The 16,220-nt window shown below is 36.7% G+C and overlaps 2 protein-coding genes across 2 annotated transcripts; one reads left to right on the top strand and one right to left on the bottom strand.

The window, feature by feature from the left end:
- Window positions 1-366: 366 nt before the first annotated feature.
- LOC140165142 (Golgi apparatus membrane protein TVP23 homolog B-like) lies at window positions 367-11,370 on the bottom strand. The gene is made up of 6 exons (XM_072188583.1): window positions 11,348-11,370; window positions 10,886-10,927; window positions 7,374-7,608; window positions 6,667-6,789; window positions 4,711-4,839; window positions 367-4,110 (listed from the first exon to the last, which is right to left on the bottom strand). Exons 1-6 carry the CDS (start codon window positions 11,368-11,370, stop codon window positions 4,045-4,047), a joined length of 618 nt encoding a protein of 205 aa, XP_072044684.1. The 3' UTR covers window positions 367-4,044.
- Window positions 11,330-15,850, top strand: LOC140160960 (mitochondrial cardiolipin hydrolase-like). Its single transcript, XM_072184310.1, has 2 exons — window positions 11,330-11,916; window positions 14,806-15,850. The coding sequence occupies exons 1-2, from the start codon at window positions 11,445-11,447 to the stop codon at window positions 15,045-15,047; spliced, it is 714 nt and encodes a 237-aa protein (XP_072040411.1). The 5' UTR covers window positions 11,330-11,444; the 3' UTR covers window positions 15,048-15,850.
- Window positions 15,851-16,220: the final 370 nt, after the last annotated feature.

The raw sequence follows: 16,220 nt of genomic DNA, 5'->3' as shown, positions 1-16,220 counted from the left end.
GGTTGTGATACTATAGGTTTAGTAATTTCAGTTGGAGGCACCATTACAAAGCAAACTTTGGATGGATGCACAGTAACAATACTGTGTTAGGCCTTGATTTCCAAATGAGAATAGTCTGCATGTTGTTATAGCAGCATTGTTGGGGTAAATACTGTAAAAGTAGAAATTTTTGTGAGGTTTTTATTTTCGCGAATTTCGCGAGTGGACATAAAATCGCGAAAATAAAAACTCGCGAAAATAACCTTTTGTATTAGGTTTCTATTGTATCAATATCAAAACCGCGAAATTTAATTCTCGCACAATTGACAAAATCTTCAAAATCGCGAAAATATCTTCTCGCGAAAATATTGACTTTTACAGTAATGGTTTGTTGATGGTACAACTCATTGTTGGTAATGTCAAACTTGTAGGTAACAAGTAATTGTGATTGTATCACACAAAATGAGAAACATGTGGTTGTGGACTTAACATGGTTTGGAAACAAGCTCTTCATAATATGATTGCCGTGCTAGATGGCAGTTTTCATGATCATAATATTGCTATGAATGATGTCACAATTACCTTTTATGGGAAAACTGAACTTTGTCAATAGGAACGAGGTCAGGTTGATGACACATTTTTAAAAATTAGGAAAATATCTTTAATTGAGGGCAGCTGTAATGATGATTCGATGAAAGACAGTTAATTTATGTAAGTTCTGGCTTATTTTGGAATTTTTTGATATTTACCAAAATTACACAAATACCGTAAAAATTTGTACATATGCATATAAATGTGCCTATTAACGAGTTGCTCAGACAAAAACAAATTTTTAGGGTAGTTTGCTAAACTTTTTAATTTTTGTTCTTTTAATTTACAAATATCTGTAACACTGATATTTGTAAATTAAAAGGAAAAAAGCAGAGCAACTTGTTATTAGGCACATATGCTTAATTACAATTTTTTACTGTATACCATTAAAATACCAAACTTTTTGTGCCATATTTAAGTTTAGATGTTACATGTCAAGTACAAATAAATGCATTTGAGGGGAAAATACTCCCAAATTTTGTGTCAATCCTGCCCACCCCCTATTTCGTACATATGCAGAGGATCTAATGTATAACCCTACTATGTTACAAATGTACCAAAAGTATATTTTATACAGTGAATGAAGTAAAAATAATACTCCTCTATCATTGGATTTTGTAAGTGAACAAATTGCAAGAAATTGACAAATTTACCATTTTTGGGACATTCCATTTAAAATCCATACACCCCCTATGAAAGACATGACATTAATCTCCCATACAGGGGGTATAGATTTTAAATTGAGTCAACCAGTCAAGTAATCCCATTTGAAATTTACGCTCCCTGTGTGGTAGATTAGGGGTATGTCTTCCATAGCTGGTATATGCATGTATGGATTTTAACTGGAATAGCGGATAGCCCAATGGATTCCAAAATGGTCAAAAAAAATGTTAACAACGATATGAGAAGGCAATTTTTAATTACAGCATTCAAACGATTTCTCCAAATATTAAATTGCTAATTATAAAAGTTCAGTTGGTTTAGAATAAGTAAATTGCTGTTTCATGATTGGCATTTACTGCATTAAGGGCTCACATAGCAACATTTTGACATATTTTTTCTTCAGTTTTCTTCCTTTTTGCCAATATTTTTCTATGAAAAAATACTTATTGACAATTAACAACAACTCTAGCTACCGTACTGTTATTGCCTATATGTGACCCCTCAGCACAACTGAGCCCTGATGTCGCCAATCATCATTTTTGAGATATTCAACCAAAATATTCTGCTTAAAATTAGCTTTAAAATGATGTATATCATGTCTATAGTACTTGACATTTAAGTAGTGAAAAACCAATAAAACAGTCAATAAATCCTTTGTTTCCTATTGTTTATTGTTAAGTTCGATGGAGCATATCTCAATAGTGGCACTGGCGACATCCGGGCTCAGTTGTGGAGGATGGTCACATATGTGTGTGCTTTCTTCATTTGAGCTGTTTATTTTGCATCTACTTCTGATGACAATTTTGAGTTGAACAAATACACCAGTGGCGTGCCTGGTTCAGCCAATATTACCAAGGTATATGTGAGCGCAAAGTTTCAAACTATTTGAAGTGAAAGTTGATGCACACTAGATTTGGGCATCAGAAGAATGGAAATATTTTTCTCCTAAAACCAGTGAAATTTTAAGCCTGCAATATGTTTCCATGTTGTGAAATACGTTTTTGCTACTTATAATCAAACTGTTAGTAGATAATTAAATCTGGTCAACCAGAAAAAACTCACTTTTGGTCAGATGATGCAGTGATCGCGGTAGATCCTCTTTAGTTTCTCTTGAAAACGTGTGGTTACAAAGACTGGGCAATTGACAAGGCCCTAAATCGTGGTGAGAAAGACGCTAAACCAGCCAGTGAACCCACCGCGTTTTCTGGTACCAAGACTTTTGTCACCATTCCCTAACATGGGGATGTTTCAGAGAAACTAAAGAGGATCTACCGCGATCACGGCATCACTACACACTTCAAGCCAACCAATACCCTGCGGCAGTCGCTAGTACACCCAAAGGACAAACAGCCTAAGGGCCGTATAAGTGGTGTTGTGTATGGTGTCCAGTGCGCTGAAGATCAGGTGTGCCAAGAACATTACATTGGTGAAACCGGCCAACCACTGCAGAGTCGCATGTCCCAACATAGACGCGCCAGTTCAAGTGGCAACGATTCAGCTGTCTACAAACACCTTGAGGGCAGTGGTCACAGTTTTGACATTGACGACGTTGTCATTTTGGACCGTGAACCCCGTTGGTTTGAACGGGGAGTCAAAGAAGCAGTGTGGGTACGAGCCGAACAACCCTCACTCAACATGAGCGGGGGCGTTAGAGTGAATCTGTCACATGGTTGGGATCGGGTCATCAAGCAACTTCCTCATCGATTGACCTCGGATGACCCTAAATCATCCACTCAGCTGAAGGCCAAAGGTTTTGGCCGAAACGTCGGTGATTCCATCTGACCAAAAGTGAGTTTTTTCTGGTTGACCAGATTTAATTATCTACTAATTGATCAAATCCCAGATGACTGAAAGTATACAGTGTTATAATCAAACTGCATGTGCAGTTAAGCGAAAAACTTGGGAGACACATTATTTTGGTACAGCCTCAATGTGAGGTACAAAACACACAAAAATATGAAACATCTGACCACCCACCTTTGAGTGTTAAATAAAGTGGCTGTTGAACCATAAACTGATTATATCCTCATATCAAAACCCAACAGACCTCCAAACAACCTTTTGACACAAACATATAAGCAGTCCATTTTGCAACTTGTACAGACTTATCAATGGAAATGTGTAGATTTGGAACATAATACAATGTTTCAATAACAGTGGTCATTTGTAGGGTGTCAGGGCCACCTGAGCTGTCAAAACTGCTTGATTGAAGGAAGTTGCTTGCTGACTTGTTGTCTGCCATTCAGCAGCACATCTGTTCACACCTTACATGACTTCACAGCCTGAATATAAGTTCATTCATGAGATTCTTCTTAGTTGATGCCCTTGTGCTTGAAGTCCAAAGAATAACTCTTCACAGTAAAGATTCAAAATACATGATCAAGACAGCGATAAATTTGTTTTGAAGGAATACAAAATGTTCTATCAAGGTACTGTCTTCCTTTTTGAAATGCACCTGCCACCACCTTAGAAATGATGGTGATGGTCAAGGGTGAAAATAAGAGCTTTTCTACCAGAACTCAGTTTAGGAAAAAGTGAGTATTTAAGCTCAACTGGTCTGATATCCAATATGACACAGTTCAATAGCCTCCATTCAAAAATAACAAACTATGACCTCACATTGCAGAGAAACCCCATTTTGGTTCACCATTTCCTTGAATATGTCTAGACTTCATGGTGATGGGCTATGTTCAGGACAAAAAGTGTATAGCCTGGTGTCATAATTTTTATTCTCAATGGGCTACAGTAGGCAAGTAACAGGTCTAAAGCCCATCATTTTCACCCTTGTTTGGTCTCAATATCAGTCCATTATTACGTTGCTGTTGCATTTCCTTCCCCAGGACGAGGTTGTGTGGGAGCTGTTGCTGCTGACATTGCCTGCAAATTATGCAATAACAAAAATAAGATAAGGTAAAGTTTTGTAACACAAAAAGGCTTGGATTTCAAATAGTGTGGGCCTAAGGGGCTGTGCAATAACACCCCATCTCAAATAGTGTGAGCCTAAGGGGTTGTGCAATAACCCCCCCCCCCATCTCAACCCTCACTTTGCACAGCCCATAATATGGTAAATGGTGTGTCTTACTTCACCCACCTGTTACTTCCTTTTACCTGTTTGTAAAATGTAATTAGCACAATGCATTATGTAGATCACAGGCCCATGGTAAGTTCTCCCTCAATGAGAGGCACTCAAATATCTACACTCAGATGGGCAATTGAATGAAATTTATAATGTGCCATACACCCACTCACATAATTGCATGTGTATGCTGCGTCCAGTAACATCACTGTGGATGGATGCATTGTCATGGATAAGTGGCGGGAACGCAGACATTCTTTGTGCTGCTCTTCGTGCTGCATTCATTCAATTGCCCATCTGACTTTAATACAGGGTCTTGCATCAATTTGCGAGTATACTTTGTTTTCAATACACATACTAAACGGTAGAGTAAACTTTGTTATACAATTTTTCAGACTTACCGTATTAAACATCTGTCTTCCTAAAAACTGTGTAGCCATACTAGAGAGTTGTTTCTTGGAGCCTACTTTACACCTGATATAGCCATACATATTAGCACCATTGAGCGATATGCCTACTAATGATACAACCTGTAATAAACAACATGTCAATCAGTTTGTGTCTCAATAAACTAAGCGATACATTTTTCAAGATATTTTTTTTAGCACAAAGTATCAAAGGTTTCATTTTAGCATTTGAAGATCCCAATGTTATAACTAGATACATGTAAAGGTAAACGCATACTTTAGGCCTACTATTGGTATAAAAATCAACTGGAACATTGATAACACAACTGCTTGGTCAATAACCATTAACTATTTAGCATTATTTTGACATGAATCCACAAATTAATTCTCACAAAGATTCTTGTCAAATTTCAAAGCCTAACCAGTCGATGCTTTACAAAGATTCAAATGATTTCCACAAAAGGAAATCAAGTTTGATGTCCAAAGGGCCATGAGTCTGAAAACCCAATCACTTAGTTATAAACCCTAATCCTTGCCTTAACCTTAAATTCCACCCTAACCAAACCTTATAACATATTCATATTTATTTCCATAAAATCATTACATTACATTACATCAAAAAATATACAAACACGATACATATGGAGGAAAAGGCTGGAAGACCAAAAAGGCCTGAAAGTTAGCCTTTCCCTAAAATCAAATGAAATTAGCAACAACAAAAAAAAACAACTTTACCAAACATAACCAAAAGAAAAGGGGACGAAAGGGACGGGGACGTGCTCACGGAAAAGAGTAATTATATTGAGAAATAAGTTTTTTTTTAATTCATTGCAGAAATGTTTGACAGATTTTGAAGCTTTCAGATTTTTATCTAAAGAATTCCAAAGAATGGGACCTCTTGTACGTATGGCATTATGATCAGAAAACACTTTCTTATTTTTGGTTAAATTCAGGTCATTTACATATCTTGTCTTGTAGTCATGTATGTCAGAACGTTTAGTAAAATAATTATCAAATGAACAGGGCAGCTAGCTCATTTATGGAGTACCTGTACATGAATGTACCTAATTCCAGTGTGTACATATCTTCAACCTTTAATATGTTATATTTTAGCAAAATTAACTATATCCTAACTGACAATAATTAACTATAATGCTAACTGACAATTACCCTATTCATATCCATAACACTAACCCTAATGCTAAACCTAATCTTATACCCCTGATCTTAACCTAAAATTCCCTAACCCTTTTTGACCCTTTGGATTAATGGGCCGTTCCTAAAACATAGCCCTAACATAGTTTCAGATGTGACTGTAAGGTGTATGTCTTAGGTTTGCCATGCCCAAGAACTGGTATTTTCCTACACCAGAGGGTTGGCTATGTTGAATATGAAATAAGGTTCCCTACAAATGTATGTCACATAGGAAATAGGGTTAGCAAGGGATAGGGCTGCTAGGGTTAAGATGAAGGGTTAGATTCAGTATATAGCAAACCTTATTTCATATTCAACATAGTGGATCTTCAACATATCAAGCATTTGGCATAGCAGGCTGTTAACTCAACTTCAGGAGGGTGTCCAACTTTTATTTGAAGAGCTTGTTTCCAAACCATGTTAAGTCCACAAACACAAGTTTCTGATTTACCTGTGCAATATTGCAATGGGTTGTGATGCTATAGGTATAATAATTTCAGTTGGATGCACCATTACAAAGCAAACAGTGGATGGATGCACAGTAACAATACTGTGTGAGGCCTTTGTTTCCCAAATGAGAACATTAGTCTGCATATTGTTAAACAGCATTGTTGTGGTAAATAATGGCTTGATGTCAAACTTGTCGAAGTAATTGTGATTGTATCACACAAGTTACAGTAAATGAGAAACATGTGGTTGTGGACTTATATATGTAACATGGTTTGGAAACAAGCTCATTTGTTGATGCATACTTACCAACCAAGCAAATTTAAGTGTGAATAAATTAACAAATACAAAGACTGCCCATAATAGTGGGCAAACAATGAGGCCCAGCCAAAATATTCTAGATTCTGTTGGTGTCTCCACTATCTTTTTGCCCTGAAATAGGAAACAGAAAAGAATTAATAATATATGTATTTGTAAATTCCTACACTAGCTACTAGAGAAAAATGGCACTCTCTTGCATTGATTAACATGCGCACCATGTTAATGAGTGACAAAGACAAAGCTTTGTGTTCCCTTCATTAGCGCCAAATGAAGCATTGGCTAATCAGATTACTGGTCTACTGTTACGATTGAATCAGCCAATCAGACCAAGGAACCCTAATTCTGTGTTTACGCTGTGTATGCTCACCACGGGCAAGAGAGCCATTCTTCTCTGGAAGCTGATGTAGGTGACTTATTGAAAGGTACCGTATACATTACAATAACATAATTTTCTAAAATTAGTCAATCAGACGCACATAGCAACAACGGGACTTATCCGATTTTAAGCCCTACATGCTGGTAGATCCTTTGATGTGCGTATCATATTTTTATTTGAATTGAAGTGTTAAATGAGATGATAGAGGCACAACAGCTGTTAAAAATAATACCTTTATTCTCTAAATAATTACCATTTTCAAGAGAACAGCCATAATGAATATCTGAACAAAATGTTCAAGATACAATATACTACTCACTTTCCTTGATTCAAAGACCCAGTGACTTGTTCCATCTTCGTCTATATGATTCCACCAGCGTAAACCTACTAATAATCTTCCAGTTATGTTTTTTACAGTCCAGAAATCAAGAGATAATAGAAACACTACTATGACAAAACTTGTGATGAAACTGCCACTGATTAAATCACAAACAATGTATGTGAATATTGCACAGATGCGGAAGAATAGGTGGAAAAATACAGCTCCTGGATATCTGCAAAATGCATGGCACAAAAGAAACAAAAAATTAATTTGATTCTGATGTTTTTCCAACTCACTGCCTCCTTATTTGAACTGCATTCATGGGCGGAGCTTCGAATTTGCACACAGGGCCGAATTTAACCTTTTGGGGGGCCCTGGCCAGGCCAAAATTTGGAGGCTCCCAAACGCACCGTGAGGAAGGCATGTGCACCAAATTTTAGTTTAGATATAAGATCGACGGTGTCGGGGGAGCATTACATGCTTGCTTTATGAAAGCCTAGCAAGAAAACAAAAAATATTACCCCTCCAATTTTTTGATATTATGTAGACAACATATGGAGGTGCAATTCCAACGCAAATTCGCCTTGCGGTTACGTTGGCAACAAGGTCAAAGTACAGGAAAAATGTCATATTTTTTCTCTTCTTCCTACACACTAAATGATAGTAGATTTGGATTCTTTGAGAGATTAGCTAAAAAATGACACCAATTTCAGCTCAGTAGGACCTACGGTTACGGAGATATGGTCGCGAAAAATGGGCGGGGCATAGCGTGAAAACCGTACGTCCGATTAAGCTAAAATTTGAATACAAATTTACTTTAAATACAAACTTTAATACATGGCCATACATTATTACATACATATTCGAAATTATATACGATGCTTCCATGGCAATGGTACAGGTCTTAATACGAGCTGGAGTTGGTCAGTTGGGCCCTTCTAAGTTCTTCCTCTAATATACTGCAAGTGTCAGTTCCGTGTGTGTTATAAATAGCTACATAAATTTGGTAATTATCCATTAATTGCACAAGTAGAAGCATGTAATACTTAAACCAAACAAACAAACATGATCAGTGTACTAAATCGCTGTCGTATATTTGCATGTTGAGCATGCGCATGATTCGCTGTTTTTCAAAAGCGACACATATACATGTATGGGATGATATGCGGCCGGGGCCGGGCACTCAAATTTTTTTGGGTAGGGGTGTGCCCACGGCAGGAAAAAGTGGGCAATACGGGAAGCTCATTGCCGGGAATTTTTTGGTTTTTGACCAAAAAATAAAGAAATACATACCGTACAGGCGGTAAGGGAAATATGTCATACTGGAGGGAAATTTGGTAAAACTGGAGGGAAATTCTGTATTGCTTGCAGGGAAAAAAACATTTTTTCAGCCTCTGGGTGTGCCACCGCCAGTTTCGAACTCGAGGTCTAAGGGCTAAGCCTACATGTAGGAACTGATCGGCCGGCCAAAAAGGGGGTCTTGGGAACTAATTAACCAGCCAAAAAGGGGTGTCTTGGGAACTGATCAGCCGCCAAAATCTGAAAATGGGGGTCTCGGAACTAAACCATGCAGGCCAAACCATGGCATTTGCAAAAAAACATTTGCATTCACTGAACTCTGATTGTATCACAAGCTATCACACTATTGTGCCCGGTTCGACTCTCTGCAAATAAAAATATGCAATAAATTGTTTTCACTCCAATGCATGAATGGATGTGATCATGTGACGTGGCCCCACCAAGTCCGAGAGAATTAACGTTACTATTATTATGACAATCATCAAGCCCAAACTTTTACTTCTTAAGTTTTGACGTTATTAAACTCCGCAACGCTCCAACTCTTAGACCCCCGGGGGGGCACTTCCATGACAGATATGCATCATGTGCCTCGGGATAGACCCCCTTTTTCAAACCGGCCTGTACCCAATGACCCCCTTTTTGTGTTACCGTATGGTCCTACCTATTACCCAATGACCCCCTTTAAAAAAATTCATGCACTCAATGACCCCCTTTTTCTATTTCCATATGGAAAAGTAGTCTCTTTTGCTCAAATAAAAGGGGTCCCACAGTTAAGCAATGGGAGAAAATTGTCTTTTTTCACTTTCAACTTCAATTATATAAAGGGAATGTCTTTTATTTTTTGGCTCACTCTTAATTGTTGCATGTATATATTAAACTTTCCTTTCCCCGATTTTTAAGGAAATCTGATGAAAGACCTCGTCGTACAGGAGCACTAAACACCGCGAGGTATTCCCAAACTCTCACTCGATTTACGGCAAAATACACTGACATGCACCCCGTGTCTGTACTCATTAAAGTAGCATGCTATAGACGGCTTTCACTTGATAATAGTCAGTCCGATTGACTTGGCTCAAACAATATTTTCTAGAAATACTTTGCCAGATTCTACTCTCTAAAAAGGAATCTGATTGGTTACAAAATGCTGTCGTACCGTAGGAAAAACCATACCCTCTTCCGTACAGCCCTGCTCAGTGTGTTGTGTGGTAATGTATGCATTGCCATTGTTAGGCATTGTACATTGACCTCGAACGCCTCAGCGTTCAGCGTGCACACACTGGAGTCGAGTATAATTTATTTAAAGAGACTTTCATAGGAAAACTTTTCCATATGTGCTGTACCCAATGACCCCCCTTTTAATTCCCAAATTTAGGTGGTATTTGTGTTCTCCTCCACAGATTTTTCACATTTCTAAGGTGGCCAAGTTGTTTTACGCAGTTTGGCACTTATTTTATTTATGTGTACTTAATGATACTCTTTTGGCAATCCTGTACTCAATGACTCCCATTTTACTTTTTGTTTAATACCCCAAGTCCCCAATGACCCTCCTTTTTTCAAAGTTTCATACCGAATGACCCCATTTTTATTCAGGTTGTGTACTGAATGACCCCATATTTTTGTAATTGTACATTTGACCTGAATGCCCCCTACTTTCAACATGGCCGAGGCACATCCCTGCCATTTCCGATAGGGAGTGCCCCCCCCCCCCCCGGGCCGGGCTTATGTAAGCCAAAATAACAATTTCTCGATCATGAGAGGATGTACCTTCTGTGTCAGCGTACTTTTCATAGAATAACACGATCGCGCGACCTGCATGACCGAATCTTGACCTTGCCTAGCAACGATCGTGTGATTGGTCAATTCTCAAAAGCTGTGTTTGCGCCGTGGCGCGGTATTTGCGTGTAGTACGCCGGCGCAAATAACTGTGCGTATTCCAAGTTGGCTCTCATGATCGAGAATTTAATATTTTGGCTATAACAATGTAGACTCACTAGTCTATATAATATAGACTATGTCAAGTTATGCAGTCTAATTTTTGGAAGACACGTTTTCTAATCTTTTTCATCTTTCACTAATATTAATTTGCCTACATGTCCAGTCATGATGATAGTTTGTGTACAAATTTAAACTTTAAACTTTTTTTATTGTCAGATGAGATCCAATTCCAAGTCTGTTGAATTCGGAAGGCCCGAGTACACAGGCGTACTTACCGAATGGTTTTTGACGTCTCCACTCGTCTTCTGACCCAAAATCTAGCGAAACGTCTTCAGTATCATCTAAACTTGCCTGCATAATTGAAATGAAATGGATCAATATTTTAGTGAATTAAAAAACACAATATTTTCGAATAGTCGACTTCACAAAATGCCACGAAATACTCACCATGTTGTCTTCTCGTGCTTTCTCGCTATTTCATACGAGATTTTAATAACAGGTTGTTTAAAAATAGTGCATTTTAAAAGTTTAACTCATGCAAGCCTTGCAAGGTTTTTAAGTACATAATAAAGCTCACATTAGACCTCATCAATAAATTATGATTTCTAAATATTATATTTTGAAAAGTTTGCAAATCTATTACTAAAATTACTAATAAGTAATTATTTGTTAACATAGATATCCCTACGCCTGCACATGAACATGCCACTAATGGCAGGTGTTGTTAGGCACATCACAAGGTTGCTGAATTTTGATCCATGTGCAAGAACTGCGAGAAGTGCCAGGAAATGAAATGTTAACTTTACCGTCCCTAGTTCCCCAAATTTTGTCAAAATGCCGTTGAAAGTCTGGCTGCCTTCAATCATAGTGACAGGACTCGCCGCGAATGCAATATACCTTTTGTATCGACTTCGGATCCCTCACAAAATATTACATTTGGTTTCGTCGTCTGCTCCTCCATCATCAAATTTTAAGCTTACATCCAAAAAGAAATCTTTTCATGAAGTGATCTTTTTTCCTGATCGCCAGTATCTGTGCAAGTATTTTGTATTCAGTAATGGTAAACATTGTGGCAGCGAGTCTTGCACATATTCGCACTCAAAAGACTCATCATTCTTCCAGCTGACAAAACACCTGTTGAAAACACAGAAAACTTTGGATGTGTGCGTGTACACAATCTGTCATGAATTGCTTGCTGATATTATGATTGAACTACAAAAACAGAGAGGTGTCCTTGTCAGGATTATCACAGATGATGAAGCATTAACATCAAGTAACTGTCAAATATGTAGGCTGAAAACAGCAGGTAAGACTAACACCACCATACACTTTAGTTCCAGTAACTGTAACTCGTCATATTCAGGTCCGTAGATGTCATTATGATAAAGACTGAAGTCTTGCTGGCAGGACTACATACACTTATGATAAGATGCGCTATATAATACATGTAAACTGCCTTTCAATTTCAAAAAGCTGCAGACTCGCTCAGTCTCAAGACAGTACAGTAATAATGAGAATTAAAGATGTATTTGTATTTTACGTCAGATAACAAATGATGGACCTTCTTTAACTGCTAGCATCAGAGAAGTAATTTTTATTTCGAATTCCACAACGAAATTGTTTATCTTTCATCGTGTACATTAAAATACAATCTGATTGGCCATCTATTTAAGGGCAGAGTAATGTGAGAGAACACAGGCCTTTTCAAGCATCATTATTTTTGAATTGTATGTCCAAAGTATATAAAACTATACATTTTGGAAAGGAAATGAGTCAAGGAATCCCATGGTGACGCCAGATTTGTTCAAAAATCTTGAGTTTTTGAAAAAATCACAAAAATGCACAGTTTTTTTACCCCAATTTTTTTGTGACAACTTAAAAAAAAATCCGTTTGGAGTAAAAAAAAATTAGTTAGTTTTTCATGGAGAAGAGACATGAACTTAGGGAAAGTTTTTTTATATTTTTGAAATTTGTCTTATTTTTCGAAATATTGCAAAAAAACATGTAAAAAAAGCAATTTTGTCACTCTATTAAGCTAAAAATTGCACATAATGGATTAATGGTGTATATTTTTGTTCAAAACAAATATTTTGAAAAAATGAGAAAACCTTCCCTAGACTTTGATTTGCTCTAAACGATAGTGCAAAAGGTTTACGTTTTGCTTGCATATTTTTCGAAAGTTATCTTGTCACAAAAATCGCATAATATTTGTTAAAAATGAACTCTGAGAAATCGCGTTTTAGTAAAAAATGTCAAAATTATGCACAAAACATCCTTATATTTTAAAACGGCAAGACTTTCACGCTTGTAAAAGCTGTATCTGGTGCATGGTCTAAATATGCATCTTTTTGCACCAATGAATCTACATGTATAATATCTGCTTTTAGTGCGCCTAAATCCAAAATAATTAAAAATTTTTGTTTACATCACATTTGCTGGCGTTAACAACATACCGAATGCGCCTTTGACTGCATTGGACATACGCAGCAGAGTTAAGCGCCACACACGCCGACGCTAATCGCGCGCATAGAAAACTACATAGAATATTTCGCATTCGCGCCTTGCAGACTCATTATTTCCCGCCAATTTACTAAGCTGTCTTGAGCCATGTGACTTTTTAGAGTTGAAAAGAGTGAAATAAATCAAGCAACAATACAAGTAAATATTAGGAAGTTGTATTTTATCAGTTTCAAGTGAAAGAATACATCTTAGTGTTGATAAATATCAAGAAATCTCAAATTCGGGTGTGGACGAATGTGTCTCCCCTTACTCTGGCCTTAAGGGCAGAGTAATGGGAGAGAACATGGACCTTTTCGAGCTTCATTATTTCTTAATTATATGTCCAAAGTATATAAAACTATACATTTTTGGAAAGGAAATGAGTCAAGGAATCCCATGGTGACGTCAGATTTGTTCAAAAATCAAGTTTTTGAAAAAATCACAAAAATTCACTCTTTTACCCCAATTTTTTTGTGACAACTTAGAAAAAAAATCCGTTCGGAGTAAAAAAAAAATCAGTTAGCTTTTCATGAAGAAGAGACATGAACTTAGGGAAGGTTTTTTTTTTTTTGAAATTCGCCTATTTTTTAGAAATATAGAAAAAAACATGTGAAAAAAGCCATTTTGTCACTCTATTAAGCTAAAATTGCACATAATGGTGTAGATTTTGTTTAAAACAAATATTTTGAAAAAATGAAAAAACCTTCCCTAGACTTTGATGTACTCTAAAGGATAGTGCAAAAAGTTTACCTTTTGCTTGCATATTTTTCGAGTTAACTCTGAGAAATCGATGTTTTAGTAAAAAAATGTCAAAATTATGCACAAAACGTCCTTAAATTTTAAAACGGCAAGACTTTCACACTTGTAAAAGCTGTATCTGGTGCATGGTCTAAATATGCATCTTTTTGCACCAATGAATCTATAATCTCTGCTTTCAGTGCGCCAAAATTCAAAATAATTAAAAAATCTAAGTGGCATTTTGACTGCAAATTTTTGTTTTGTTTACACCACATTTGCTGGCGTTAACAACATACCGAATGCGCCTTTTGATCTGCGTTGGACATACGCGCAGAGTTATGCCAAGCGTCACGCGACGCGAATCAGCTAAGCAGTAATCACAATATTTGGCATTCAAGCGCATTTCTGACTCATTATTTCACGCAAATTTACAAAGCTGTCTTGAGCCATGTGACTTTTTAGAGTTGAAAAGAGTGAAATAAATCAAGCAAAAATACGAATAAATATTAGCAAGTTGTATTTTATCAGTTTCAAGTGAAAGAATACATCTTAGTGTTGATAAATATCAAAAAATCTCAAATTCGGTCGTGGACAAATGTGTCTTCCATTACTCTGGCCTTAAGTACGGTACGCAATGTCATCTTTTCCCATAAATGTCTTGAGAGTTGGAATACATTCTGCATAAATGATAAACCGGTGTTATATTTTTATCACTTTTTATCACTATACACAAAATGTATGCACATCACAGTAATCAGGAATTTTGTGGGTTTTTTTTAGTTTCCACTATTTATTTGTATTGTGTTCAATATAAATTCACAACATAAACAAAAACACTACGGTAATATTGATCATCTGATCATTTCCTTATTTTATGAAAACTGAATTTTTGTAGTGGTAAGTACCTGGGTAATAACTTTGTAATCTTATATTTTGTTTTTGTTTGTTTTTTCCTCAGGTATTGAAGTGCGAATCGACCTTACAAATACACTGATGCATCATAAGTTTGTACTTGTTGACAGAAAACTTCTCATTAATGGGTCTTTCAACTGGAGTTTCAATGGTGTGACAAGAAACAATGACAATGTCCTGATCACCGATGAAAAAGAACTTGTGAACCCATACAACAACGAGTTTGACAAATTATGGGAACTTTTTGATCCAGTTAATCGTAGTCTATTAGATTCGATAAAATATTAAACACTTGCAGGGTACATGTGCCTTTTTTTCAACTACTGGTACATGTACATAGTATGATACTTGACTGTTAGTGGTTGCTGCAGGTTGTCATTAGATTGGACAAGATCAACACAGACGAGGTTTGTACATTCCAAAAATTAACTCTGCGGTATACTGTTTGACATTTAAAAATTCAACAGTATTTTTGTGGGACAAACATGAGATACAAGTCCATGATCAGACATATCCAATTGAATTCTGAATACGAGGAATGTCCTACTGATTTTTTGAAATGTGTGATATAATTATCATACATTATGGCTTTAACTTAGACTTTTGACATTCTATACTTGAGATCAAATTTAATAGAATTTGTGAAATGTTGGACTATCAGCAAAAACTGAACCTTGGAATGGGGGAGAGTTCTCCAGTAGGCCTACCCTTTTGTATCAGGATTTGCGAAGTGGCAATATTATTTCAAAAGTAACTAATCACCCCAAGAATATGGCAGAATGTAATAAACCCTGCCACAAACTCAATAGGTGCACCGCTGCTTGGTATTATAAGGCCGAAAACTTGTTGCATACCTATGCAATTGATGCATTCCATGCCTCTCTGTTTATGTAGTCCAATCACAATGTCAGCAAGCAACTCATGAAAAATTCCTGATAAGGGAAAGAGACCATACATGTACATTCAGGTTGGTTGGGTGTGGTGACAGTGAGTTTAGTCTGAGACAGCTTTGGTAAATATGTTGATTCTAGATTCACTATTGTGCTGTGCATAATACTTCAAAATTAATACTATTACTCCAATCATATATGCTTGGATGTAGGGGAGTACAAGATGCTACATGTAGATTAACATGCTCTGATCATAATTTGGTCAAGAACTCCCTTAAAGGTAAGGTATATTCAGAATGGAATTAGAAAGTCATTGTAGTGGGGTCATGGATAGCAAGGTTATCTATCTGGTCACATTTTGATAAATAACTTTCAGAAGTTTTGAGCCCTACATACATATCAAATACATTCATATTCTGTTGAATTTTATGCATCAGATTTCACTGGGATGGAATGTTTGATTAATTCAAATATAGCCCATTTCAACAGGGCAACATGAGTCTATGTAATCCAGAGAGGTCCAGGTTTCAAATCCCAACTCACTAAACTCAGGCAATAGTACCCTCCCTCA

This window comes from Amphiura filiformis, chromosome 1, assembly GCF_039555335.1.
Source record: "Amphiura filiformis chromosome 1, Afil_fr2py, whole genome shotgun sequence".
NCBI lineage: Eukaryota > Metazoa > Echinodermata > Ophiuroidea > Amphilepidida > Amphiuridae > Amphiura > Amphiura filiformis.
The sequence above is the reverse complement of the archived record's forward strand: the minus strand, read 5'-3'. Positions and strand labels throughout refer to the sequence as shown.

Excerpts from the sequence above, each read along its gene's own strand:
- LOC140165142 (XM_072188583.1), bottom strand. The coding sequence starts at position 11,370 with ATGGATCAAAATTCAGCAACCTT. Across the intron at positions 4,840-6,666 it reads CACTTAAATTTGCTTGGTTG|GTTGTATCATTAGTAGGCAT; the intron begins GTAAGTATGCAT and ends TGTTTATTACAG. Across the intron at positions 4,111-4,710 it reads GAAGACAGATGTTTAATACG|GCAATGTCAGCAGCAACAGC; the intron begins GTAAGTCTGAAA and ends CATAATTTGCAG.
- LOC140160960 (XM_072184310.1), top strand. The coding sequence starts at position 11,445 with ATGCCGTTGAAAGTCTGGCTGCCTTCAATCATAGTGACAGGACTCGCC. Across the intron at positions 11,917-14,805 it reads ATGTAGGCTGAAAACAGCAG|GTATTGAAGTGCGAATCGAC; the intron begins GTAAGACTAACA and ends TTTTTTCCTCAG.